The sequence below is a fragment of the Gallus gallus genome, chromosome 13 (assembly GCF_016699485.2).
Source record: "Gallus gallus isolate bGalGal1 chromosome 13, bGalGal1.mat.broiler.GRCg7b, whole genome shotgun sequence".
Classification (NCBI taxonomy): Eukaryota; Metazoa; Chordata; class Aves; order Galliformes; family Phasianidae; genus Gallus; species Gallus gallus.
In genome coordinates, this window is record NC_052544.1 from 16,218,783 (window position 1) to 16,240,481 (window position 21,699).

The following is a 21,699-nucleotide window of genomic DNA, read 5'->3' on the forward strand; positions in this document are numbered from 1 at the left end:
GCGTGCTCATTAAACTTCAAAACACCCACGCAAGGTTGGGATTATTTACATTTGCTGGTGTGCAGCGCTGAGAGACAGAAATAGTCTGCACCACTTCACATTATGTACTAACTGCCCTAAGACTCTCTCCATTAACGTTTCCTACTCAATCACCAAACCAGTAAGAGCAAGCTGGAAGCAAAGAAAACTGGAAGCAAGGTTCAAAGGACAGATGGAAATGCAAAGTGCTATTACATGGCATAGCTTCATCTCCGGACTCACAGGCTTACATCACGAGGTCTCACTTCAGGCAAGAACATAAGCATGTTTCAATATTTAATAGCTACAAAGAAAAGGAAAAGGTAGAATAGGGAAAGGGTGAAATCCCCAGTTCTGGAGGGTGCTAACTCTGCACCTCTGCTCAGCCATCAGCCACAGCTGTACGCAAGCAGGCTGCCCGAACTGCTGGAAGGATGGAAGATTTTGGCATTGGGAATCCCATGCCTCTACCCCAGGCTGTGCAGGTTGATGCTGTGTTTTGTTTTTTTCCATCGTGTGGTTTTTATTTGGGCCAAACCGTGGGCAGATTTAGGCAAAACAGTGGAAAATGTCGGGGTTTACTGAGCTCCACATGGCAGTCTGCACGGCTGCTCCAATTATAGCGCTGCTGCCACAGACAGCCTTAAGGAAAAATGTGCAGACAAATCAGTAATTCTGTGGCAGAGGGAAGGAAGCATTCACCAGCCACCGAGTCCTGTGCTTTACTGACATGTATGCCCTCTCATAGTAGTATCCTCTCATTACAACATACTGGTGAGTACGTTGAATTCATGCAATATGTAGATTTGCTAATGCCTCGTATCTGCAGCTCGAGCACAGTACACAATGGCTGGAACATGTGAATGATAATCATATGACTTCAGTAGGAACTCGTGAACTAGAATTGCATTTTATCTCTGACACAAACAACAATGTCCTAGGCTAGGCAAGCATCATGTGATAAAACCACATAAAATCCACAGGGTTACAGCAGCTTTTGCAGGGAAACCACATTTCAGCTTGCATTTTTCATCTGATGTTGAAAGTTCCCTCTAAAATCTACTATTACAACTGACCTTCCTTCAGACTGGAAAGCCAGTAAATGCATTTCTACAAGTGCAGCATTTTCTGTGCATTAAAAGAATAGGCTGAGTTTGCAAATTACTGCCTTTAAATTCATTTTTCCTCCTCCTGCATTTTTGTGCAGAGATCCACCACGGAGTTTGGCATCTTGAGGCAGCAGCTGCCTAACTTAAATAGGGAACCAGGAAAATGGTCATTTGGTATTTACAGTGGTATTTAATGAACCAAGACTCCTGCTAGAAGCCAGTAAAGGAGGCCAGGATCTTTCAGATACCCAGCTTTCCAGAACCTTGCACATAAAATCTCACCTAAAATGCAGAATACTAGCAAACCATGCTTGTTGCACTGTTAAAAACATCTCACGTGCTTCAGAATAACCTGTTGGTCAATGAGATCAAGCACCTGCAATGTCCCTCTCCTCCACAGTTACTAACTACGAAAGGTCAGTGCAATTTTAGATGCACTCAGATAGCATGCAACAAAGGAGTGGGATTACTTGCATTCCAGGATAACATCCGAAGCATAAGCAAGGTGGAATTCCAAAAGTAAAATGCTACCAAATTTTTTCTGAATTGTGTAAGGAAAATTTTCTAAGCCATAGGCTTTCTTTCCAAGCACATACAGTTGCAATAACGCACTCTCTAGGCACAGAGCTGCTGGATGCTGCAGGCACTGCCGGTGCCATGCTGCTTTCCCTGTAGTGGCCATGCTCTTTGTTCTTCCTCTGCCAGCTCTCTGCAGGTACTGCCCAGCTCCAAAGACTTTCCAACAGGCACAGTTCTTATATTAGAGGTCATAATTTGCTGGAAGACGTGGAGACTTCCCAGGTAGTTCTGAAGAAAACATACAGTGGATGGCCTTTATAGTAAAACAGGGTACAAAGCAGGTTTCTGCTCCTGGAATCTCTTTTCTCCACCTCTATCAGCAAAAACTTTTAACTCTTTGCCACCAAGTCTATAAATTCCTCAGTAAGTGGAAAGAATATACACAGTGCTATGCACAGGAGAAGGAATTTCCACTGAGCAAGTTTTGGTTTGGGGATAACAAGACAGTCAAGAAGAACCTAGTGCACTGAACTAATGCCAGGCTGTGAGCGTGTGTGTTAGGGGCTGCGAGTGACAGAAGGAAGAGAAATGTCATCGTATGTTTTACACTCCCCTACCACTCTGTAACAGCCGGTGCTCAAATATCACAGTGGTGGTGGTTATGGAGAAATCTGTATTCAAATAAGGTTTCCATTATTTGGGAGCACCGTACCCCATTTCCAGAACAGACTATCAAGCACAGTGTAGCTCACAAAGCTGAAAAATTACTCAAAATTGGTAACTCTTCTGCTTTATTAATATGTGTTGGGCTGAATGTGTAATTAATATATGCATCTGTCTAGGAGTGGGCACTCTTTCCTTCCCTTACAGCACTGCTGTAAAAATCCAGGTCTCTCTTAAAGGCAGATGCCAAGAGCTACTTTCTCACTTGATTTCCAGAGCAGCCAAGTTCCTCTACTACTCACAGCTGAGTGGAAAAAGTAAGGCAGCAAGCCACTGCCTCCTCACTGGGGTTCTCTTGTTCCTGTTCCTGTGCACAGGACGGGCAGAGCTGGGAAGGAGGTCTGGGTCTGAGCTCCTTTCTGCTGGTGCCTTCATCTGCTGGCCTTGCCTCTCTGAAAACCTGTCCACTGCGTGCCAGATAGGGACCAGAGTCTCGATTTCACACAACTCACCTAAAAGCAAAAGGCCCACTATCCGATTACTAATCCCTCAAAGCAATTTGCTGCTCAACATTTATCCAGCGCTGCAGTATATTGGAGCACGCGGTTAATCCCGGCTTGTTTAAAACAGCGTGCCATTTTTTTACATTGGGATAAATATGACATTTGGAGTGAAAGAAACTGCCCCACTAGGAGATCAAATATCATATGACCTTTCAGTTAAATTGTCCCAGAAATAAAGGCAATGAGGATACATGGCAAAGGTGACCCTTTTGCTCCCCAAATCTAAGCCCATGCTCTTTTTTGAGGATGCACCTCTAGATCTCAAACTCTGTATCCCTGGTCTTCAATCTCTCTTCCATTTCTTCCAAAAAAAAAACCCAAAACCATACATCTTGAAAATTGCCTTCTGTTTCTGGGTGCTAGAAGCAAGACACTGCCCTCTTCCCATTCTTCTCCTTTCCCCCTTCCCAGCCAAACCATCTCTAGATCTGGACTCAGCACAGTGCACAGTTCAGTTCTTGCTGTCTTCTCTCCTTCCTCTTCCTCCCGCTCCCTCCACACCTTCCTCCAGGCTCTTCTTTTGACTTAGGAAATCTTTCCACTTTGTACAGTTAACCAACATCTTTCTGCAGTCCCCAGCAATAAACGCTTCCTTGCCATGGACAACACAAAAGGAAGACAAGCAGTTAAACCAAACCGCTGGAAAACGAACTCAGTCAGTTGGAAGCAAGGTTCCCCTCCCAGCTTCCCCCACTTCCTCCCACTTCTCCCTTGCAGCACCATTTCTGTGGCACCCCTGTCCCATTCAGGCGCCAGCCCTGTGCACCCCAGCTGGCCTTTGCACCATGAATATGACATAACTGCACAGAGAGCAGCAGCGTGGTGCAGCACGGCTGCTCTGATTTGTCTTCACAAAGGTTAGCGTGAACCGGTGTCAGGGTTGGGAAACCAAGCGCTGAGGCAAGGTCAGAAAACGCAGAGCGAAGGCTGAGAGCTCCGTGCTGGCTGGGCCCTGGGTGGCCTGCTCCCTGAAAGCAAACAGGAGCTGAGTGTCACACATGGGTTGAAGTGCAGAGCTCAGGAGTACCTGTGCTGCAGCACGGGTGCGCAGGTCAGGCCAGGCCTCATGCTGCCATGAGAAGGAACAGAGGAACGAGCATGCTGGCAGAGTGCAGCCACAGGCCACAATGCTGTCACCTGTGGAGCAAGACATTCAGTCTCACTGGAAATGAGACCATGAGGAGGAATGAGCTCAGAAGTAATTTCTGGGGGGAGGCAGCGGATCTGACCCAGTGCTTCGCTACCCACTGGGCTGAGCGAGTCCACGGGATGGGCATGTCTGGGTATGGGCTCGGGCTGTTTAGCAAAGGTGTCAGCAATCCCCACCTCTGTCCCACACACACACCTAACACACAAATGCCTGTTCTGATACGCCTGCTCACAATCTAGTGTCAAAGGACAGCCACACTCTGACGGGTACCCTGACCCCAGTGAAGGAGAGGCAGCTGTCAAGGCACTGCACAATGTACCTGCCTGCAGGGCCCGGCCCATTGACCGGACACCCCCTGAAAAGTGAGGGGAGAACTTCTACTTAGCACCAAAAAAGGTATAGGGCTCACAAATGGGAATCTCGGCCTCCATCCACACGCCGAGTGCCCACAGCTGCCGGCAGTGGCAGTCTGGGTGGAAATGCCTGGCACAGCCTTCGGCCAACATTCCTGGCGCAGAGTCACCAGGCTGCCTCACAGAGCTTAACTCTGTCAGGACCTGGGGCACACGCTGCTCCCTGCAGTGTATGGCAGAGCATGGGCACCCGTGGGTCAGCGTCCTCAAAACAGGAATGTGCAGGGAACGACCCTGCTGGGAAGCAGGGCTATTCACTACTCATTCTGTCTCCAGTCCTGAAGTCCCAAAAAGCGAGATATTTTATCAGTGCTATGTAGACTTCAGAATTAAAATTCAGCAAAATAACAATTTTTTACTGCAATTAGATATAATTACTGAAAAACCAGAAACGTCTCAGCAGCCTTCTGTCCACCTCTGCATGACAAGTTCTCCCAAAATTCCTGTTTACCTAATAATTAGCTTTACTGAAGACAAGAAAAGGCTGATTTCATATCCAATGCAGACATAAAACCCTTATCTGTGTAATAACCACATACCCCTCACAGATAACGTGAGCCCAGCAATGCTTTAATGACCAAAGCCTTGCTTGGTGTGAGCACAAGCTCAGCAGTTTCACTCAACAAAAAGCTGAAGCCTCCTATTTCAGGCCTTTAGGCATTCGTCTCCGGACAAGTTTGGTCTAATGCTCCTTGAATCTTATATTCACACCTTCCCTTACAGAATTCAAATGACTGAGACACGTTCAACCCTGGTCCACCGCACACAACTCCTGATGTGCACAGAGTTTAAATACATAAAATATAGCAAAGTATACCTGATGTTGCTGCAGGCATACAACTCAAATAAAAATCGCTTTCCATCAGACAATTGTTGTACACCTTGGAAATAACGGAAAACAGGAATTGAAGAGCACAGCTAGCACCATCAAACAAAATGGCACCTTCCTGGCTCTGCATTTGGCTGCTTGGACTTCAATCAGCACAGCCTGGCTACCGCTGGGCACCCGCACAAACCTCCTCTCAGTGCACTTGTAAATGCAGAGGTATAAATCACGTAAGGAAATGGGGGCAGGGGGAGAAGATGCAGAAAGCGCTGGCCTTTGTGAGGCCGTTAACAGATAGCCTTTCACAAGGGAGAGCGCCCAGCCCACCCACGTCTTGCTGCAAAAGGGCAAGAGTGCCTTGGAATGTGCTTAGTGCCAAGATCTGGCTTTGTATAGGCAGGGTGTGTCTTTGCGAATGAAAATCATGATAAAGAGCAAGAAAAATAAACAATGCAATCCCTTGAAAATGGCCAGGCTGCTAACTGTACAAGCCTGTACTCAACTTGCAAGAAACTGAGCCCAGGACTCTGGTGCACGTTCTCACCTGAGTAATGTTCCTGCTTCTGCAATGTTTTAAGAGTAAAGTTTTTCCTAACATGTCACTATCTGAGCACTGCAGAAGACAGATACCAGGGCAAGCAAAAGTTTTCAACATATTATCTTTAAAAGTCTCTTAATAACATACACACACACAAATATATATATTTGTAATATATATTTGATATATATATCAACTTACCAGAGACAGGTGAAGTACATTCCAAAACTTCTCATGTATTCATTTCATAGGGATGGTGAATACAGCGTATTCCCACCCACACCCCTCTTTCACTCAGAGAGGAAAATAAATAAGAGATAATATGGAGCAGCATTCGCTTAATTATCATCTGTTTATTCTGTTGCTATTGAGCTTCCAGAGTCAACTGTCTTTGTGAGATAAACCAAAACAATGAGGTGTGCAATCTGGCTGTACAAGTAGAGATCTATCTTAAAAAGTCTTTCAGGAAGTCAATTGAAATATGGCAAGAGGGTTCATGCTATACAAGTGTCATTTACAGTAATGAAGAAATAGTAATAAGCAAAGCCAGCAACTCATCACAATAAATATCTTTAAAGATCTTGTTTTTAAAAACCTCTGTTTTCCTGCCAAGAACACCTGGAAGAATAGGAACATACACACAAATAAAGCTCTTCTAACAAGTAAAATTTAAAAAGAAAGATGTGCTTCATTCATATTTGTTAAATTTGCTTCACCTGATACATTCTCAAACTAGGAAATGGGATCTTGATTCATAGCTGCAAGTGTGCTACAATGGGCAGCCTGGAAGTTGCTGCTTGATGCCACAAATGGACTCCCAGATGTTAGGAGGTGTGGAAGGAGGAAGCACTCAGAATGAGGATGGGAAGCATCAGGCAGTAGCACTCAGCAAAGGGCTGAGGTTGTTTACAAAGCGGGGTGAACCTTCTGGCTGTGCTCCAACACCCAACATGTAAGCCAGGGCATGCAGGTAGCACTTTCTTTTGTGTACTCCAGCTTGTGGAACTGAGTAGGTCCTAGGGGCAAAAGCAGCTGAGATCAGGAATTTCAGTTGACACAGTGCTCTCTGCTTGCATAACTTCAAATGCTTTGCAAATGTTTGCAGAGATGGTGAAAAGGAAGTTCAAAGCAGTGAAATAAGTTGTCCAGCCTCACACAACCACTTACAACAGCACTGTGGCTAGAAATTAATCTTCTGGCTAGAGTCCTTAGAAGGAAGTATCCTCATCTGACTGCATCCATTACAGTTTCAATTAATAGATTACCACGCAGAGCATGCCAGAAGAAAAAAAGTTTTCAAGTAACCTTGCGTGAAAGAGCTGTCAGCAAAGCATGGAAACAACAGCTGGCAAAGGCTGGCCAACCAGGACATGAAAGGACAGGGGACTAGGAGCAGTTTCTGACTCAAAACACAGATCCCGCTGCAGAAAGCATCTGTGTCATAAAAGCTCGTCAATAAACATCACTGTGCCCCGTCTCAGCCTCCCAGCACTGCCAGCTGCAGCCCTGGGGAGGAATCGTGCACTCTAAAGAGATCACCATGGCACTTAAAACTGCTAAGAGTGAAATCACTGAAGCCTGAATAATTTGCAGCTTTTAAATATAGCTCTGCATGTAACCAAAGTTTAAATGTTAATATGGCTAAAGCAGAACTTATATACTTTATCAATCTTACGTTGAAAAATATAGAATACGGGCATGAGCACAATACTCACCGACACAGAAACATCCTCTATTTTCCTTTTAGCACTGGAGTCAAACAAGACATTCCGTCCTCTTCTCTCACAGTCCTGATACACAATCAGTCGGATCTGACTTGGGTCGAACTCCGGCAAAGGCCAGCTTTAATTAAAACACAGAACACCAGAAGGATCAATTACCACAGCTCTTTAATGCACTGTTCTTTCTGCATTATCTCTATAGCCAACCTTATTAAAGCAGAAAATCCAACAAATGCAATGTCATTTCATCAAACCCTTTGATCCTGTAGCCAGAATTGTGCCTTTCTGAATTTTGTTCTCTCCCCTACACTTGCAAATAGCCAAATTGCAATGGCATAAAGGACAGCAGTCCACTATAGCCATTATACAGTGATGTCTGCAGCATTACTGGCTCTTGTGCTTTGCCTTGTGATATTTCATGTTTCCTGCAAGTTCTTGAAATCAGCCATAGAAGAACTCAGCTTTTGTGTTTAAAAACAAAAGAGGGTCCCCCAGCACTGCAATTTACAACTCAAAAGAATAAACATGTATGGATGCATTCACATTGGCTTCTACTTTAATTAATGAAAGATCACATAGGCACTAATACATATGTCATGATGAGGGGAACAGGCAACCACAGGCAGCTTGGACGTGGCTACACACAGGTCTCTGCTACCTTCAGACTCAGGAATAATCTCCATTAAGCCGTGTGACTGCAGCCACACTGCTGCCTGTGTCAGCAGGAGCCCACAGCTCCCTGTGCCTGCTCCCCCAGCACCACGTGCTGCAGAGGAACCGTGTCCACAAAGGCAGAAGGAATCTCCTCTCAGCTGGTTCCGAGCCATTTCCTAGCTCAAGTGTAATTCTATCATCCTTATCCTCGGTTTGCAGCAGGCTGCACCAGTATGGAGCACCGCGACACGAGAGTGAGGAGCTGGAATTTTCCAGCCGCTAGTGAAGGATCCTGGCTCCCAGGTTGTGAGAAGGATCAAGAGACTGCAGCAGAAAGACTCCCACTAATGAGAACATAACGGACTGCTATCTTGGAATACTATACTCCAACACTACAGTAAATTTTACTCTCCTCTGTCCTTCCAGTTCACCAACCAAAGCATTATACCATCACTACACTGATGATTTGCAACCAAACAACTTCTGTACGAGGTCACAGCTGAGAATCAATGTGATTGCCAAAGCCACAGGTGTCTCAGACATTTTTCAGACTGTCCAGTACAAACCCACAGCCCTTACAACTAGGAGAATTATAGAATCACAGAATCATTCAGGTTGGAGAAGAGCTCTAAGACTCCCAAGCCCAACTCCAACCCACACCAATATGCCCACTGACCGTGTCCCCCAGTGCCATATCCCCATGGATCTGGAACACCCCCAAGGACAGTGACTCCCCCCACTCACTGGGCAGTCTGTGCCAGCTCCTGACTGCTCTTTTGGAGAAGAAATTTTCCCTAATATCCAACCCAAACCTGCCTTGGTGCAACCTAAGGCTGTTACCTCTCACCCCATGTGATGAGAGATGTGACACACACAGTTATTTCGGCCCCTGGAGAGAGGAAATCCATTTCCTAACCTCCTCAGCCCCACCACACAGCAACAGAAGAGACAAAAAACAGAACCTGCAGAGAAGACAGTGTGCAACAAATGTCAAAAGCAACTTATTACAAGAAAAAAGTTTGAGCAACTTGAAACTGAAATAGCCCAGTGTCCAGCTTTGGAGGCAAAGAGCCTCTCAGCCTCTGTGCTGGGGCACCCAGAACACAGGAACAGCTGACCACAGTCCGAGCAAATTCTGCACCAAAACCCAAGCACAGTGACACGCTCAGAGCAGAGTTCACATTTAGCATCTTCTCAGGAGCCCTATCTTGCTTTACAGAAAATGTTAAGAAACCAAACCCAGTGTATACATGAGAGGCCCAATGTAGCAGAGCCAGGTTCCTTGTAAGCCTGCATCTGGCTGGAGATGGACCTTCCTTCCAGGGAAGACATCTCCCTGTACTGAAGTGAAATTAACAAGTCTGGAGACCCTTTTTGAGATGCACTGCTGGGGTTCTGCAGACAGGTAGTTTGGGACAGTAACAAGGAACTGCTTGCCAAAAAGGTGCCATCATTTACACCACCACTGCTGCGCATCCACATCTCCTTCACACTCGGACAAGAGCACCTCTTCCATTACCCAGAGCTTCTGATATTTGACTTTGGAATTACTGGCAAAGAAGGGCAGGAGCTGTTCCAGATCTTAGGAAAGTCTACTTATAAAAAGCTCCAAGAGCAGATTACACACTAAGAGGAGAGAAAGCTAAATATAAAACCCTCGCTGTATTCGGAAACATATTTGATCAAGGTAACAAGAGCTTGTTTACTTCTCAGCTTCTTCATATGACGTTTTAACTTTCTCTAGACAAGTATTTAGTAGATATTTTAAATCATAATTTGTGATAATTCCAAATAAGTGCTATCTCTGTTTACATAATACAGTCCTTAAGCACAGTCCAGCCTTGCAGAAACATTCCCTGGCAATAATGGGCCACTTCCCAAAGCAGCAGGAGCACGGAGGGAGCTGGGAGAAAGTTCATTTGGACAGACAGTAAACAGAGGCAGGCTGGCACCCCAGCTTGCCCCACCAGCTCCCAGCCAGGCACCTTCCTTTGGAGGAGATGGAGCACAGCATGGCTTCGCTTTTGCTGCTAGCAGCCTGAAAGGACCGCAGGGTTGGGTGTCTGGATAGATTATCCCCAGAAACGTACAAATTCCTGCATGCAATACGCAGGGCACCTCTTCAAATATAATGGGGCAAAACTCCAGCACTGCTCTTCAGCCAGATGAAAACTGACCTAGATCTTCCAAATATAATTAGTTGTGTTTATAAATGGAAACTAACTTTGACATTTAGCTGACGCTTTCTTGAGATTCATACAGAAAACTTAGACATGTAGAATTCAGCCTTCTAGTAAAGTTAACGACAGGCAGTCTTCATTTCCCATGCTGTTCTGGAGATTAGAGTTGTTCTAATGAGGAGCCTTTCCTTCGTCACCCATCTGCTGTGGGCTGACCTTTCCTTGGAACTGATTACATGTTAGAATAAATAAATCACACTCTTCACCAATGGAAGTGTTCACACCTTTGCCACAAAGTTAGCACTGTGAGTTTGTGCATCAAGTGGAGGCAGAAGGGAGAAACAAACTATTTTGGCCCCTCTACCAAACAAAAACTAATTCATACAGAAGGAGATATTCTAGTACAAAAGGCACTGGGCACATGCAAAGGGCCCGGCTCTATTTTCTGTATACCCTCCCTTCATTTTCTGCACACACCGAAAAGACCTCTTTCAGTCTCAAAAGGTGGACAGGGAGCTGTGCTGTGAAGCAGCAGGGGCTGCCTGCACCCTGGGACCTCAGCTCTCCCACTAGGCTGCAAGCCAACAGGGGGAGCTGGGCTGCAAACTGCTGTAATCAAGTTGTATACGTAGCTAAAATGGATCATAACAATTTGGAAAGGAACATCAATCCAAGCATCATTCCCTCTGGCCACAGATCCAGCACAGGGGCAGGTCGGGTACAAGCAATTGGCAGAGCGTGGCATGGGTATTTTAATGTACGTTGACACTTACACCCTACTGCTGCTCAGTTCTCATCTCTCTCTCACCTCACTTTGCCCTCCTGCCTCTTTACCAGGAAAATTTACACTTGCATTTACAGATCCATTAAATGCTCCACAGCATCTCTATGAGCTGCACAGCAATCCAGCACTCCCCATTCTCTCCAAGGATGGGCCTTCTCATGCATCCAGTTCTTGGAATTCATTACATTTCTCAGCAAGAGGCAACTGAATGGCTTTAAACTGATATTACTGCATGCCAGGCAAGTTCTAATAGATGAAACGTCAGGAATAGAAATCCCTCATCACCACTCTGCCATTAAATACACCGTTTTCCCCTGTAATGGAAAACAAAAACATTCCTTCCTCCTTGTTTCCACTATGACGTGTACAGCACTTCTTCATTCCACTAAGTCTGTAGTTTAATACTGTATTTTCTCCTACCCAAGTCTTCACTTTTAAAACAATTTCATATTAACACAACTTAAGTAGAGTCTTACTAATTAACACAGGTATTTTAGAAGGCAGGAGAGCAACTGAAGCAAACCAACCAAAATGTTCATCAGACCGGAGCTGGATGAGAGTTTGCTAAAAAGTTTAATTGCTCACAACAAGAGTAAGACTAGGCTGAAACTATCCATCAAACTATTGTTTTCCTACATCATGTTACCCATAGTTATAAAAACTGCCTGGTGATGAATCACTTCCAACTATTTTTAAATGCATCTACGCAAACGATATTTATAGTTTATGCTAGCTTATCTGTTCTGCATGTTTCTCATGTTAGCACCTTTCTACAATGCCGAAGCACAGCCGTGGCAGGGCGGACAGCAGGTCCACCATAGAGAAAAAAGTACTTCCTTCATTGCTCCCAGGTGAGCATCCAAAGAAAGGAATGGGGATCCCCAGGGCTCAGCTGGAACACCTGCACTCGACGTTCCTCACGTTTGCTGATGAGGTGGTGCTCAGACCCAGCCAGCTTCTACATAAGCATCCTTGTCTTGAAGAGCTTACACTGGAGATATGAGTCTGTTCCAACATGTGCAATTGGGATTTTTCAGATGTAGATTATCGGTGAGCTTCACACAGAATTACATTCAAACAGAAGCTTGCTCACTTGTACAGCCTGACAGCATATAGGATCCTGCTTTGTTACAGGGAAGGGTGAATGGAAGAGGAGGGCAAACGGCCCTTGTGCAGCCCGGATGCTATATCACACAGTTCTCACCTAAATTACCTTTTCCAAGGGGTTCCCTCCTCCTGCCCAAATTCCTCTTCACGTTTCTAATACCTGTTACCACAATTTTCTTTTGGCTTTGAGAAGATACAACAAAAGTTGAGTCTATAGGACACACAGAGAAGGCATTCTACAGAACGTAATACCTTCCTGCTGCAGTTCAATAATTCACCTTCCATTTGGCGATCACTGAACACAGACAATTGTGCAGATCTTTCTGAAAGAGCACAACTTAAATCGGAACCGATGAACAACAATGTACGGCAACTTAATTACAGAATCATAGAACGGCCTGGGTTGAAAAGGGCCACAACAATCATCTCATTCCAACCCCCTGCTATGTGCAGGGTCACCAACCAGCAGCCCAGGCTGCCCAGAGCCACATCCAGCCTGGCCTTGAATGCCTGCAGGGAGAGGGCATCCACGACCTCCTTGGGCAACCTGTTAATGATGCTTCCAGCTTTGGAAAACCATCCATTAGCAGAGTCTTGCATGGGCACGTTATATATATATATATTATATACATATATATATATATATATATATATATAAATAATAACACCTGAAACACAAAGCATATTATCAGGCTTCAAGGGCTAAGGATGATCCAGAACAAATCATTGATTCTCACAGTTGGTATTTTCTGTGTGAGATCCCATGTAAACCCTTGTGACATAGCATGGCTGTAAGGCTGGGAGCAGGAAAGAGACACCTAAGCTAGAGAAACCACGGGGTCTATACTTAGAAACAAATTTGCAAGAGGATGGTCTTTACAGGAGCTGGGGTCACCGCAGGGTTCTGCAGCCCAGAGGTGCTGGCGGGCAGCAGCTCACAAGGGTTTCTCTAGGGGTTAGCATAAGGAAATAATGCTTCTATGGAGGAAAAAAATAATTCCAAGCCTCCACCTCATCATTTCTTGAAGGAGGGTGATGCTCCTCGGGTCTACAGGCACTGCAGAGGTCAGCTCTGTGCCCCATCTATAAATCTGTCTCATTTATTTACCAGCTTTGCAATCCTCAGTGTGAATAGCAGCACTGCTTGAGATCCAGGAAACTTCTGCCACTTGTGCTCAGCACACACTGTGCACAGGCACAGCCAGCCCGGCAGTTATTTCACACTCGGTATAATAAACTTGGACCCAAACTGCAATTGGCTTCCGCCCTCCTTGGCTCTGCCCAATTCTTTAACTGTATACAACGCTGACTTCAGTTTGTTTTCACTTTTTTCTCCCCCTCTCCTAAGTCACCCGGCTCTCCTTAGGACACGCAGCCTATACTCTGAAGTCTAACACACGAGCCAGATGCCCCCCCACCAGCAAAAAGCAGTCGTGTCCACAGGCTGGGTGTCATGTACACAGCCAACACACAGACCACAAGCTTGCGCACAGGAGACTGGAGGTTTTGCTAGCGCCGTGTGACAGGATGAGTAACTGCAATTTACACAGCTTCAGAACTGACAATTAATAGTGGTAACTTCACGTAATGTATTCAGGATCACTTGACGCACGTCATTTCACAAAGCACCTGTTTGGCTTCCATGTCTGCGCGCAAACATCTGCACATACAGCACAGCGGCTCTGTGCCTCTCCGAAATGCCTCTTATCACAAAAAGCACGCAGCCCAGCAGCAGCTCCTTCCAGTCAAACCCACCAGCATTAACCATTATGTGTCACATTATTCAAGTCAACCACGCTCCTCTCGGCAAAACCACAACAGATAGAAGCGGTATGGGGGAAAAAGGAATAGGTCGGTGCTGCTCAGCATGCAACGGAGGGAAGAACCGTGGAAAAAAAGGATCTCTAAGAGCCTCGCCTTTCCAGAAAAGACTGCCGTCAATCACAGTGAAGATATTAAACTCTCAAACAATTAAAATAACCTCGAGAACCGTGTAACGACCGTACCTGAGAAGCATCTTTGTCCCCCGAGCGGCTCCACTTTCCCAAATCCCTATAAACTCCCGTTGCGCCCGGCTGCCAACTCAGGTTAATAATAGCAGTGAGCCATGTTCATCCGAAGCCACAAGACTGTCAGGTGACACACCGAGAGGGCTGAATTTAACTCAAACAAAGGGCTCTCCATGCCGTGCCGCACACGCTTAATCCCCGCGGCCGCCTCGCAGCGCCCGGCAGAGCCGGGGTGGGCATCGCGCGGGGCTGGGGGCACTGCGGGGGGCAGCGCCGAGTCCACCCCCCGGCCCGGGGCTGCTGACCGCCGCGCACCGCAACGCCGCGACCGCACCCGCAGCCCTCTCCCTCCGGCGGCACAGCCCCGGCAGCGCAAAGCCCGCTGCCTCCCTGGAGGGGCACGCACGGAGCTGGGGCGGCACGCGTGCTTTAAGGACAGGAGAAGGGAAGCGCTGCCTGCGAAGGGAGGCTGAGCAGCTCGCTGGCTGCAGGCAAGGCGCCGGGAGCAGCGCTGCCCCGTGGGGAAGGCTACGCAGGGCACGGCGATGCCAGCTGCCTGCTGCTGCTCTGAGCGCTTTGCCCCAACCCGCCTGCTGCTCCGGGACGTCCTCCCCACTCACAGGGCAGAGACGCACTGGGATGTGATAAAGGAACGGGGCATCTAAAAGGGCAACGCACGTTAAAGTCATCAACTCTCGTCACAGGCGTACGTGGGGCTAACTACTCACACCACGTGTTTTGTATGGACAAAGATCAATACACAGACAAAAGCAGGAGACCAGAGCTCCCATTTCCCCTTTTTTCCAGCATCTGCGGGTTTCACCGACACTGCCAACCCCAAAGCCACAGGAGGTCCGTTAGCCATCTCCCATTGCTCTGCACCTCACAACACAGAGCTCAAGGCTGCACAACCCCTCTGTCCCACAGCAGGTGAACGTGCCACAGGCACACAACCTGGCCCCAACCCCAGCAGCCCCAGGACCCCCAGCTGGTGCCGGCCCCAGGGAACACTGAGCTCCCTCCTCCACCAAACGTCTCCTGCATCAAGTCAGGGAGAAATCCAGAACCCACTGACACAGCTTCTGCCACTGTACTGTTCATGGAGGTGGTAGTTTTGTGCTCGGTGCAAGCATTAGGACACAAAAGCAGTAAAAGATGCAGATGCTTGCTTGGTTCCAAATCCAGCAGTAAGAGATTTTGTGACCACGGCTGTTTTATAGGAAATGTCTCATTGACATGAGAGCCCACAAGGCCCTGTGTCACAGACTTGACTTTCCATATGCAAGCAGCATGAGGGAATTCAATGCAGATACGGTAACACTGAAGCATGCCCTACACCAGACCTCATCTCACCCCACCCCTACACCAGACCTACACAGAGCCCTGAGACAAGCAGCACCTGATCCCATTTCCCTCCTACAATGTGCCCTACGCCCTAACCCCCTCACCTGTGTGGCAAAAGCATCCCTTCCAAAAGGCTTCTGCTGTCAAAAGTGACCTTTTTCTTAGAGATGCAATGGGGAGAAGTTCAGTGTGATGCATTATGTAAACATTTATTTACAGGGCTGGCTGCTAAAGTTTCCATTTTACCTCGGGGTAACCTGATGCGTGCAGAAGACAAATGCTTTGAAAGCAGCCTCAGCCCCCGCTGAACAACTGCCCAAGAAAAATTACTGGAAGGAATTCCTGCTCAGATGGGCACCCACAGCACAACAGCGCGCGGGGCAGGAAGGGTGCAGCTGCCCAGTGCTAGGGAGACACAGCACTCCAGTGTGGGACGGGGACTTCTTACACAGCACAGAGATAGGACAAAGGGAAATGGCTCTAAGCTAGAAGAGGGGAAACTGAGGTCAGATGCGAGGAGGAAATTCTCCACTCCAAGGGCAGGGAGGTGCCAGCACTGCTGCATGGAGCTGTGCTGCTCCAGTGCTGGAGGGGCACAAGGCCATGGATGGGTGCTGGGCAGCCTGAGCTGGGGGCAGGCAGCACATGCAGGATGGGATGGGGGCTCCACGTGGGCAGCACTTGCTTTAGCGGGGGATATGATACTTCCCCGCTCTTTGAAAAGGGATCTTTTTTTTTTTTTTTTTTTTTTTTCTCCTCAAATGTGCAAAGTAGAGCTTGGATAACAAGGCTGATTGATGCTTTTTTTGCCCTTCTTTTTCTTGAAAATAGCAAATATTAACAAGTTTATAAAATAAAGTGATCAGTCTCCTTTCTTAGCCCATCGTCTTCCAGAGAGCCCAGGAGGCATCCCACCTGCACCACTGCAGTGATGGATTCAGCGCAGCTGAGCCCAGGGCTCCCTGCAGAGCTCAGTGCCACATGGGGCTGGGTTTCCCTATTGAACCATAAGCCCTCATCCTCAAAACAGCACCAAAAAGAGAGTTCACATCTTCACTCTCTGTACAGGCATTCCCAAAATCTTCAAACTACAGCAAAGGCTCATATGCAACTTCTGGGGATAAAGCATCCGATTTTACACTGAGCAGGCAACAGTTTGCTCCAACCACAGGCTAAAAAGTAATGAAATGATTCCTTCTTGTTCTCTGCTGCCTTAACAAGTTCTCTGAGCCCATCTCCTAAGGAAGGCTTCCCTCACGCTTGTTGTAGAAGCACACAACGAAGACCCGGCAGCTAAGCCCAGCAATGTTTATTGCTTACTAATGCATGAAGATGGGAGCTGGAAGCCACACCAGACAACAAGAGAGAAAACCAATTAGGATTTCATTTGAAATCCAACTAGAAATTCTTGGATACCATTTCTCTACAAAATATTTGCCTTAGTGGAATTACCACTGAGCTAGACTTGACAAAAATGTGCTTTCTGTGCATTTTTGTATCCCTGCAAGGAACAAAAATTCCACTGAATTCCTCAGTGCTGGAGAGGAAGAGCGGACAGCACGGAGGCACAGCGCTGTGCATGCAGCTGGAGCCACGTACCTGAGCACAGCATAGACATGCACACAGCCCGGCCACAGCACGAGCCAGCAGCAGGAAGCTGGCTGCAAGCAGCCCACATGGTTCTCAAAATCAAGGCACCATTTTCTTTAAAAGAAATCAGGTTTTAGAGAATTGAAAGAAAAAAACCTGTAACTGAAAAGCAAGTGGATGTTTAGCACAGAAGCAAAGCTGATAAAGCCTCCATCCACAGGATTCTCGCAGCACCAGGAGGTCTCATGACTGGGATAAAGTGTCTTTATGGAGGTGTAAGGGAGCATCAGCACAAATGCAGATCTGTCTGCGCATTGCAGGGGGCTGCAACACAGAACATATCCTTCATTTCAAACACAGATATTGAGACCACAGCAGCTCGACTGCCCCTCTACCACTGTCATTTTTGAGTCATGACAAAAGATGCTTCCAATGAAAACAGCTATCAAAGTAAAAACCTGCTGCACGGTTAAGCTTCTGGAGCGTTGGTGATTGTTTTGGATCGCATTTCCAGTCGCAATCCACTATAAATAAGACACCAAACAAACCCCCATCGCACCAACTGGTACTGAAGAACAACGGGGCATTTTCCCCCCACTGAACAGCTCTGTGATTGTGCGCCCGCGGCTGTGCGGGGCGGCACATCTTTCACTGTGGCTATTAAAGTGCCAAGAGTTCAGTGTTGTGTGTGTGCCGAGTGAAAAGTTGGGGAGAAAATGGATGCAATACAAATTGCTTCTGATCCACAGATAGCTGTTGGAAATAATTTCCTGAAATGACATTTCCCAGCCCAGCAGAGGAGGGGAAGCGTGGTATCACTCAGGCTGGGAAAGACCTCTGAGATGGCCAGAATTCAGACACTGAATTCTCTGTATTTACCTTCAGCTGGAAGCCTTCAGGGCTCCTATTTTCATACTTTTATCATAGAATCATAGAATGGTCTGGGTTGAAAAGGACCGCAATGCTCATCTCGTTCCAACCCCCTGCTATGTGCAGGGTCACCAACCAGCAGCCCAGGCTGCCCAGAGCCACATCCAGCCTGGCCTTGAATGCCTGCAGGGATGGGGCATCCACAGCCTCCTTGGGCAACCTGTTCAGTGCGTCACCACCCTCTGGGTGAAAAACTTTCTCCTAATACCTAACCTAAACCTCCCCTGTCTCAGTTTAAAACCATTCCCCTTGTCCTATCACTACGCACCCTCATAAACAGCTGTTCCCCCTCCTGTTTATATGCTCCCTTTAAGTACTGGAAGGCCACAATGAGGTCTCCCTGCAGCCTTCTCTTCTCCAAGCTAAACAATCCCAGTTCCCTCAGCCTTTCCTCACAGGAGAGCTGCTCCAGCCCTCTGATCATCTTAGTGGCCCTCCTCTGGACCCACTCCAAGAGCTCCACGTCCTTCCTGTACTGGGGGCAGCAGCTGACAGCTCTGCAGCAGTTTTTGTTTCTTCTTTTTCCATAAATGAGAACTTGAGATTCCCGATGCATTGCTTCAGAATGAGATACCCCCAAAAGAGCTGTACAGTGCATAAACAAATTACTGATGTACTCCAGCTATGCCTGATGTGCCACGTGATTTCTGCACCAAGAGCATAAACACATCTCAGGGACCACTTTTTTTCTTTAAAATCAGATAGATGTATCAGGAAATAAATAACAGTTGAGAGGCTGAAAAGCTAGAACGTAACCCACTGCCTGTTGGTGGCACGCACCGGGTGCCTCCTTGCAGGATGCTGCGCCCCCAGAGCCTGCAGGTCAGGATGACCCCTGGTGGATGGAACATCCTGATAATATCACACTGCGGACACCCGACCCACAGCTCAGTGCCACCACGGCCATAAGGTCCTTCTGGCCCCAACGGGAGCCCACTGCTGTCAGGGTGCAGGCTACCATCTGCTTGCTGTGATTAAACCATCCCGTAATACTCGTGTTGTGAGCTTCATAAGGGAAAAATGCTGCTCTGGTGGTGTCAGCAACACAGCTGGGCCGGAGCGCTCCTTGGCTGTGCTCCACGGCCGTGTAATTGATTAAGGTGGCTGTGCTTGTGACTGAGCAATAATTGAGACCCCAATAGACCTCCAGGTAAGCGTTTGCCATTCAGATACGGAAAAAAATTGCTATGGATCCTTCACAACATTCTGCAAACAAAAGAACTAAAAACTTTAAGAAGGCTCATGGACCAAACAGAACAGCTTACTGCCTTAGCCACAGTGTGACCCCAGCACCATAAGGACGTGGAGCTGCTGAAGAGGGTCCAGGGGAGGTTATGAGGATGCTCAGAGACTGAGCCATTCTGTGATTCACATTTTTGGTTAAGTTATCACGAGTGTCAAACATGCAAGGACCGCAGCTTCAAGCTTTCAGCTAAATCATCCCCAGCACAAACTCCAAGCAGTCACACTTCTCAGAAATTGCATCCTGTACTTCCAAGTCTTCCCTCTCCCTTATGCCAGGTCTCATTTATCTGCACAGACAGCACTGCTTTGTCTGAGGTCTATGTGATCTGTTTTTCCCAAAAAGCAAAGAAAGCAAAAAAGAAAGAGAAAAAGCTGCAGCTGCTCAGGGTTCCTCCGAGAAGGAGGAAGCCAGATGTAAGCAGTTATTCTCCACGGATTCACATGGATCAGTGCATGAGCAGCATTTTACTCTGTCCCTCATGTGACTGTTTAATTAGGTGTTGATTCACTCAGTCATGAGACACAAGGAAGCAGGGCTGCAAGCCCTCACGTCAAAGGAAAAGTAATGCCTGTTCTGCCAGTTTCTGTATTAGCAAAGTACAAAGGGGACATCCAGTTCTGAAAAGCAAAACTCATGTTTCCTTACCCATGAGCCAAACCATCAAATCACTTCAACCTTTCCATATGAAAAAGAAAATACAGCTCTGGAGGTGTCCCATCCAAATCTGTTCTGCCCGGGAGCAGGGAGCAGGCCAGGCACCCTGCCGTGAGCCCAGACCAGGCTGCTGCTCTGCCTTCTGCTTGTTTCTTCACTAGGAACACCGGCGGTTTTGCTACGGCTTTCTTCCTGGGTGTAACAGGATTGCTTCTTCCCAAAGAGCTTTTCTGCTAAGGGGTCCGGTTGCCGTAGCAACAGGCTTTAAAAAATATCAAAGAAATGTTCAGCACACGGTAAACCCATTTCACAAACTCTGTATATTTGTAATAGGGAAAGCTGGGGGACAATTATTTATATGTACTCAGTCCAGCTGAAGTTTAATGTAAGGATAATCCCCAAATACTGCTTTCAGCCCAAAGCCCGGTGCGGGCACAGCATTTCAGCTCGCTGTGTTCCCAGCTCGTCTCCAATGACAGCCCATCACGTTATCAGAAGACACCATTTTTCTTACAAAGGCTGCCCTTAAACCCACTGCCACTACAGTGCATTAATGCCAGAAGCTTTCTTCCTGGAGAACCCTGCATTAAACCTTTAATTTGTAACATTTCCAACACTCTGCTGGTAGCCCTACCCTCAGCTGTGTACATCTCTCTAAGAAATAAAAATAAAATTCAGACCCTGGATCAGCAACTTAATCAGAACCCGTGCCTAATGCTGAGCACGTGAGCGGTTTCGGAGCAATGAAAGTACTTCCATGTGTGGAGGAGAGCACATGGCTGGAGGAGAGCGCTGACTCAGCCTGACTCGCCCCTCAGATTTCACCCAAACCCCATCTCGGTTCCACGGGAACAACAGCAAACCACAGACAGGGCAATTGTACAAAGAAAGCCTGACAAACAAACAGGTGAGGGATGCCAGGAATCCCAGCCTACTACGACCCAGGGCCAAGGAGTGCCTGTAGCAGGGCTGCCACAGCGGCACCGGGAGGGCCTGGCCCTGTGCTCCGGCACCCGCAGCACTCACAGCGTGATGCCCCGCAGCCTGCATGCACCCGCAGCTCCAGCTCACAGCCTTGGCTTCCCTCCCTTCCAGCTCCTGCATGGTGCACTCCTGTGAATGCTGCAGGAGCCCCAAGACAGCTGTGAGTTGCTGAGGAGCCTGACTACTCAATTCTCGAGGCAGGAGTCATGCTGCTCAATTGTTTTCCAAATTAAGCGTGCAAAGGTGACCTGAAACTATTTCAGGTAGATCTATATAGAGCAGGCACTAAAGGCACTGCCTGGCTTCACTTTTATGTAACTCATAAGGACACGAGGACAAATAAAAAGCAGATGCTTGAGCAAGCCATGCAGTCATACAACTTCATTAGTGTTAGTAAAATAATATGCCCTGCCAGAAGAAGACCAGCCCAGCTCCTGCCCTACGTGCACGAGCACAGGAGGCCTCGGCTCCCTGGACAGGAGAGCAATCCCACGTGTGTTCTACTGCCAGCCAGCCGCACTCCCTCTGGTTCTGAAGCTGCTGCTCAGTCACTGAGCAGCACCTGAGCTCCAAGTCCTCTGCAGGTCTGTCACCAGGTGCACAATTGTGCACTCTGCTTTTCTGGTGTTCTTTCTCTTTTCTAGGTTTCACTCCTTGCTCAAAGTTGTCAGCTTTTAGGAACACCAGGAATGGAAAA

At 47.4% G+C, this 21,699-nt stretch overlaps 1 protein-coding gene across 5 annotated transcripts in view; it reads right to left on the minus strand.

Moving 5' to 3' along the window:
* FNIP1 (folliculin interacting protein 1) overlaps positions 1 to 21,699 on the minus strand; it is a 60,317-nt gene that overhangs the window by 27,368 nt on the left and 11,250 nt on the right. For 3 of the 5 annotated variants that reach the window (XM_046900403.1, NM_001398212.1, XM_046900401.1), the window contains exon 2: positions 7,515 to 7,641. In XM_046900403.1, the coding sequence (XP_046756359.1) occupies positions 7,515 to 7,641 (127 nt within the window). Of the gene's footprint in view, positions 1 to 7,514; positions 7,642 to 14,251; positions 14,380 to 21,699 lie in introns of those variants that run through there. The other 2 variants (XM_046900404.1, XM_046900402.1) reach the window with 1 other exon arrangement.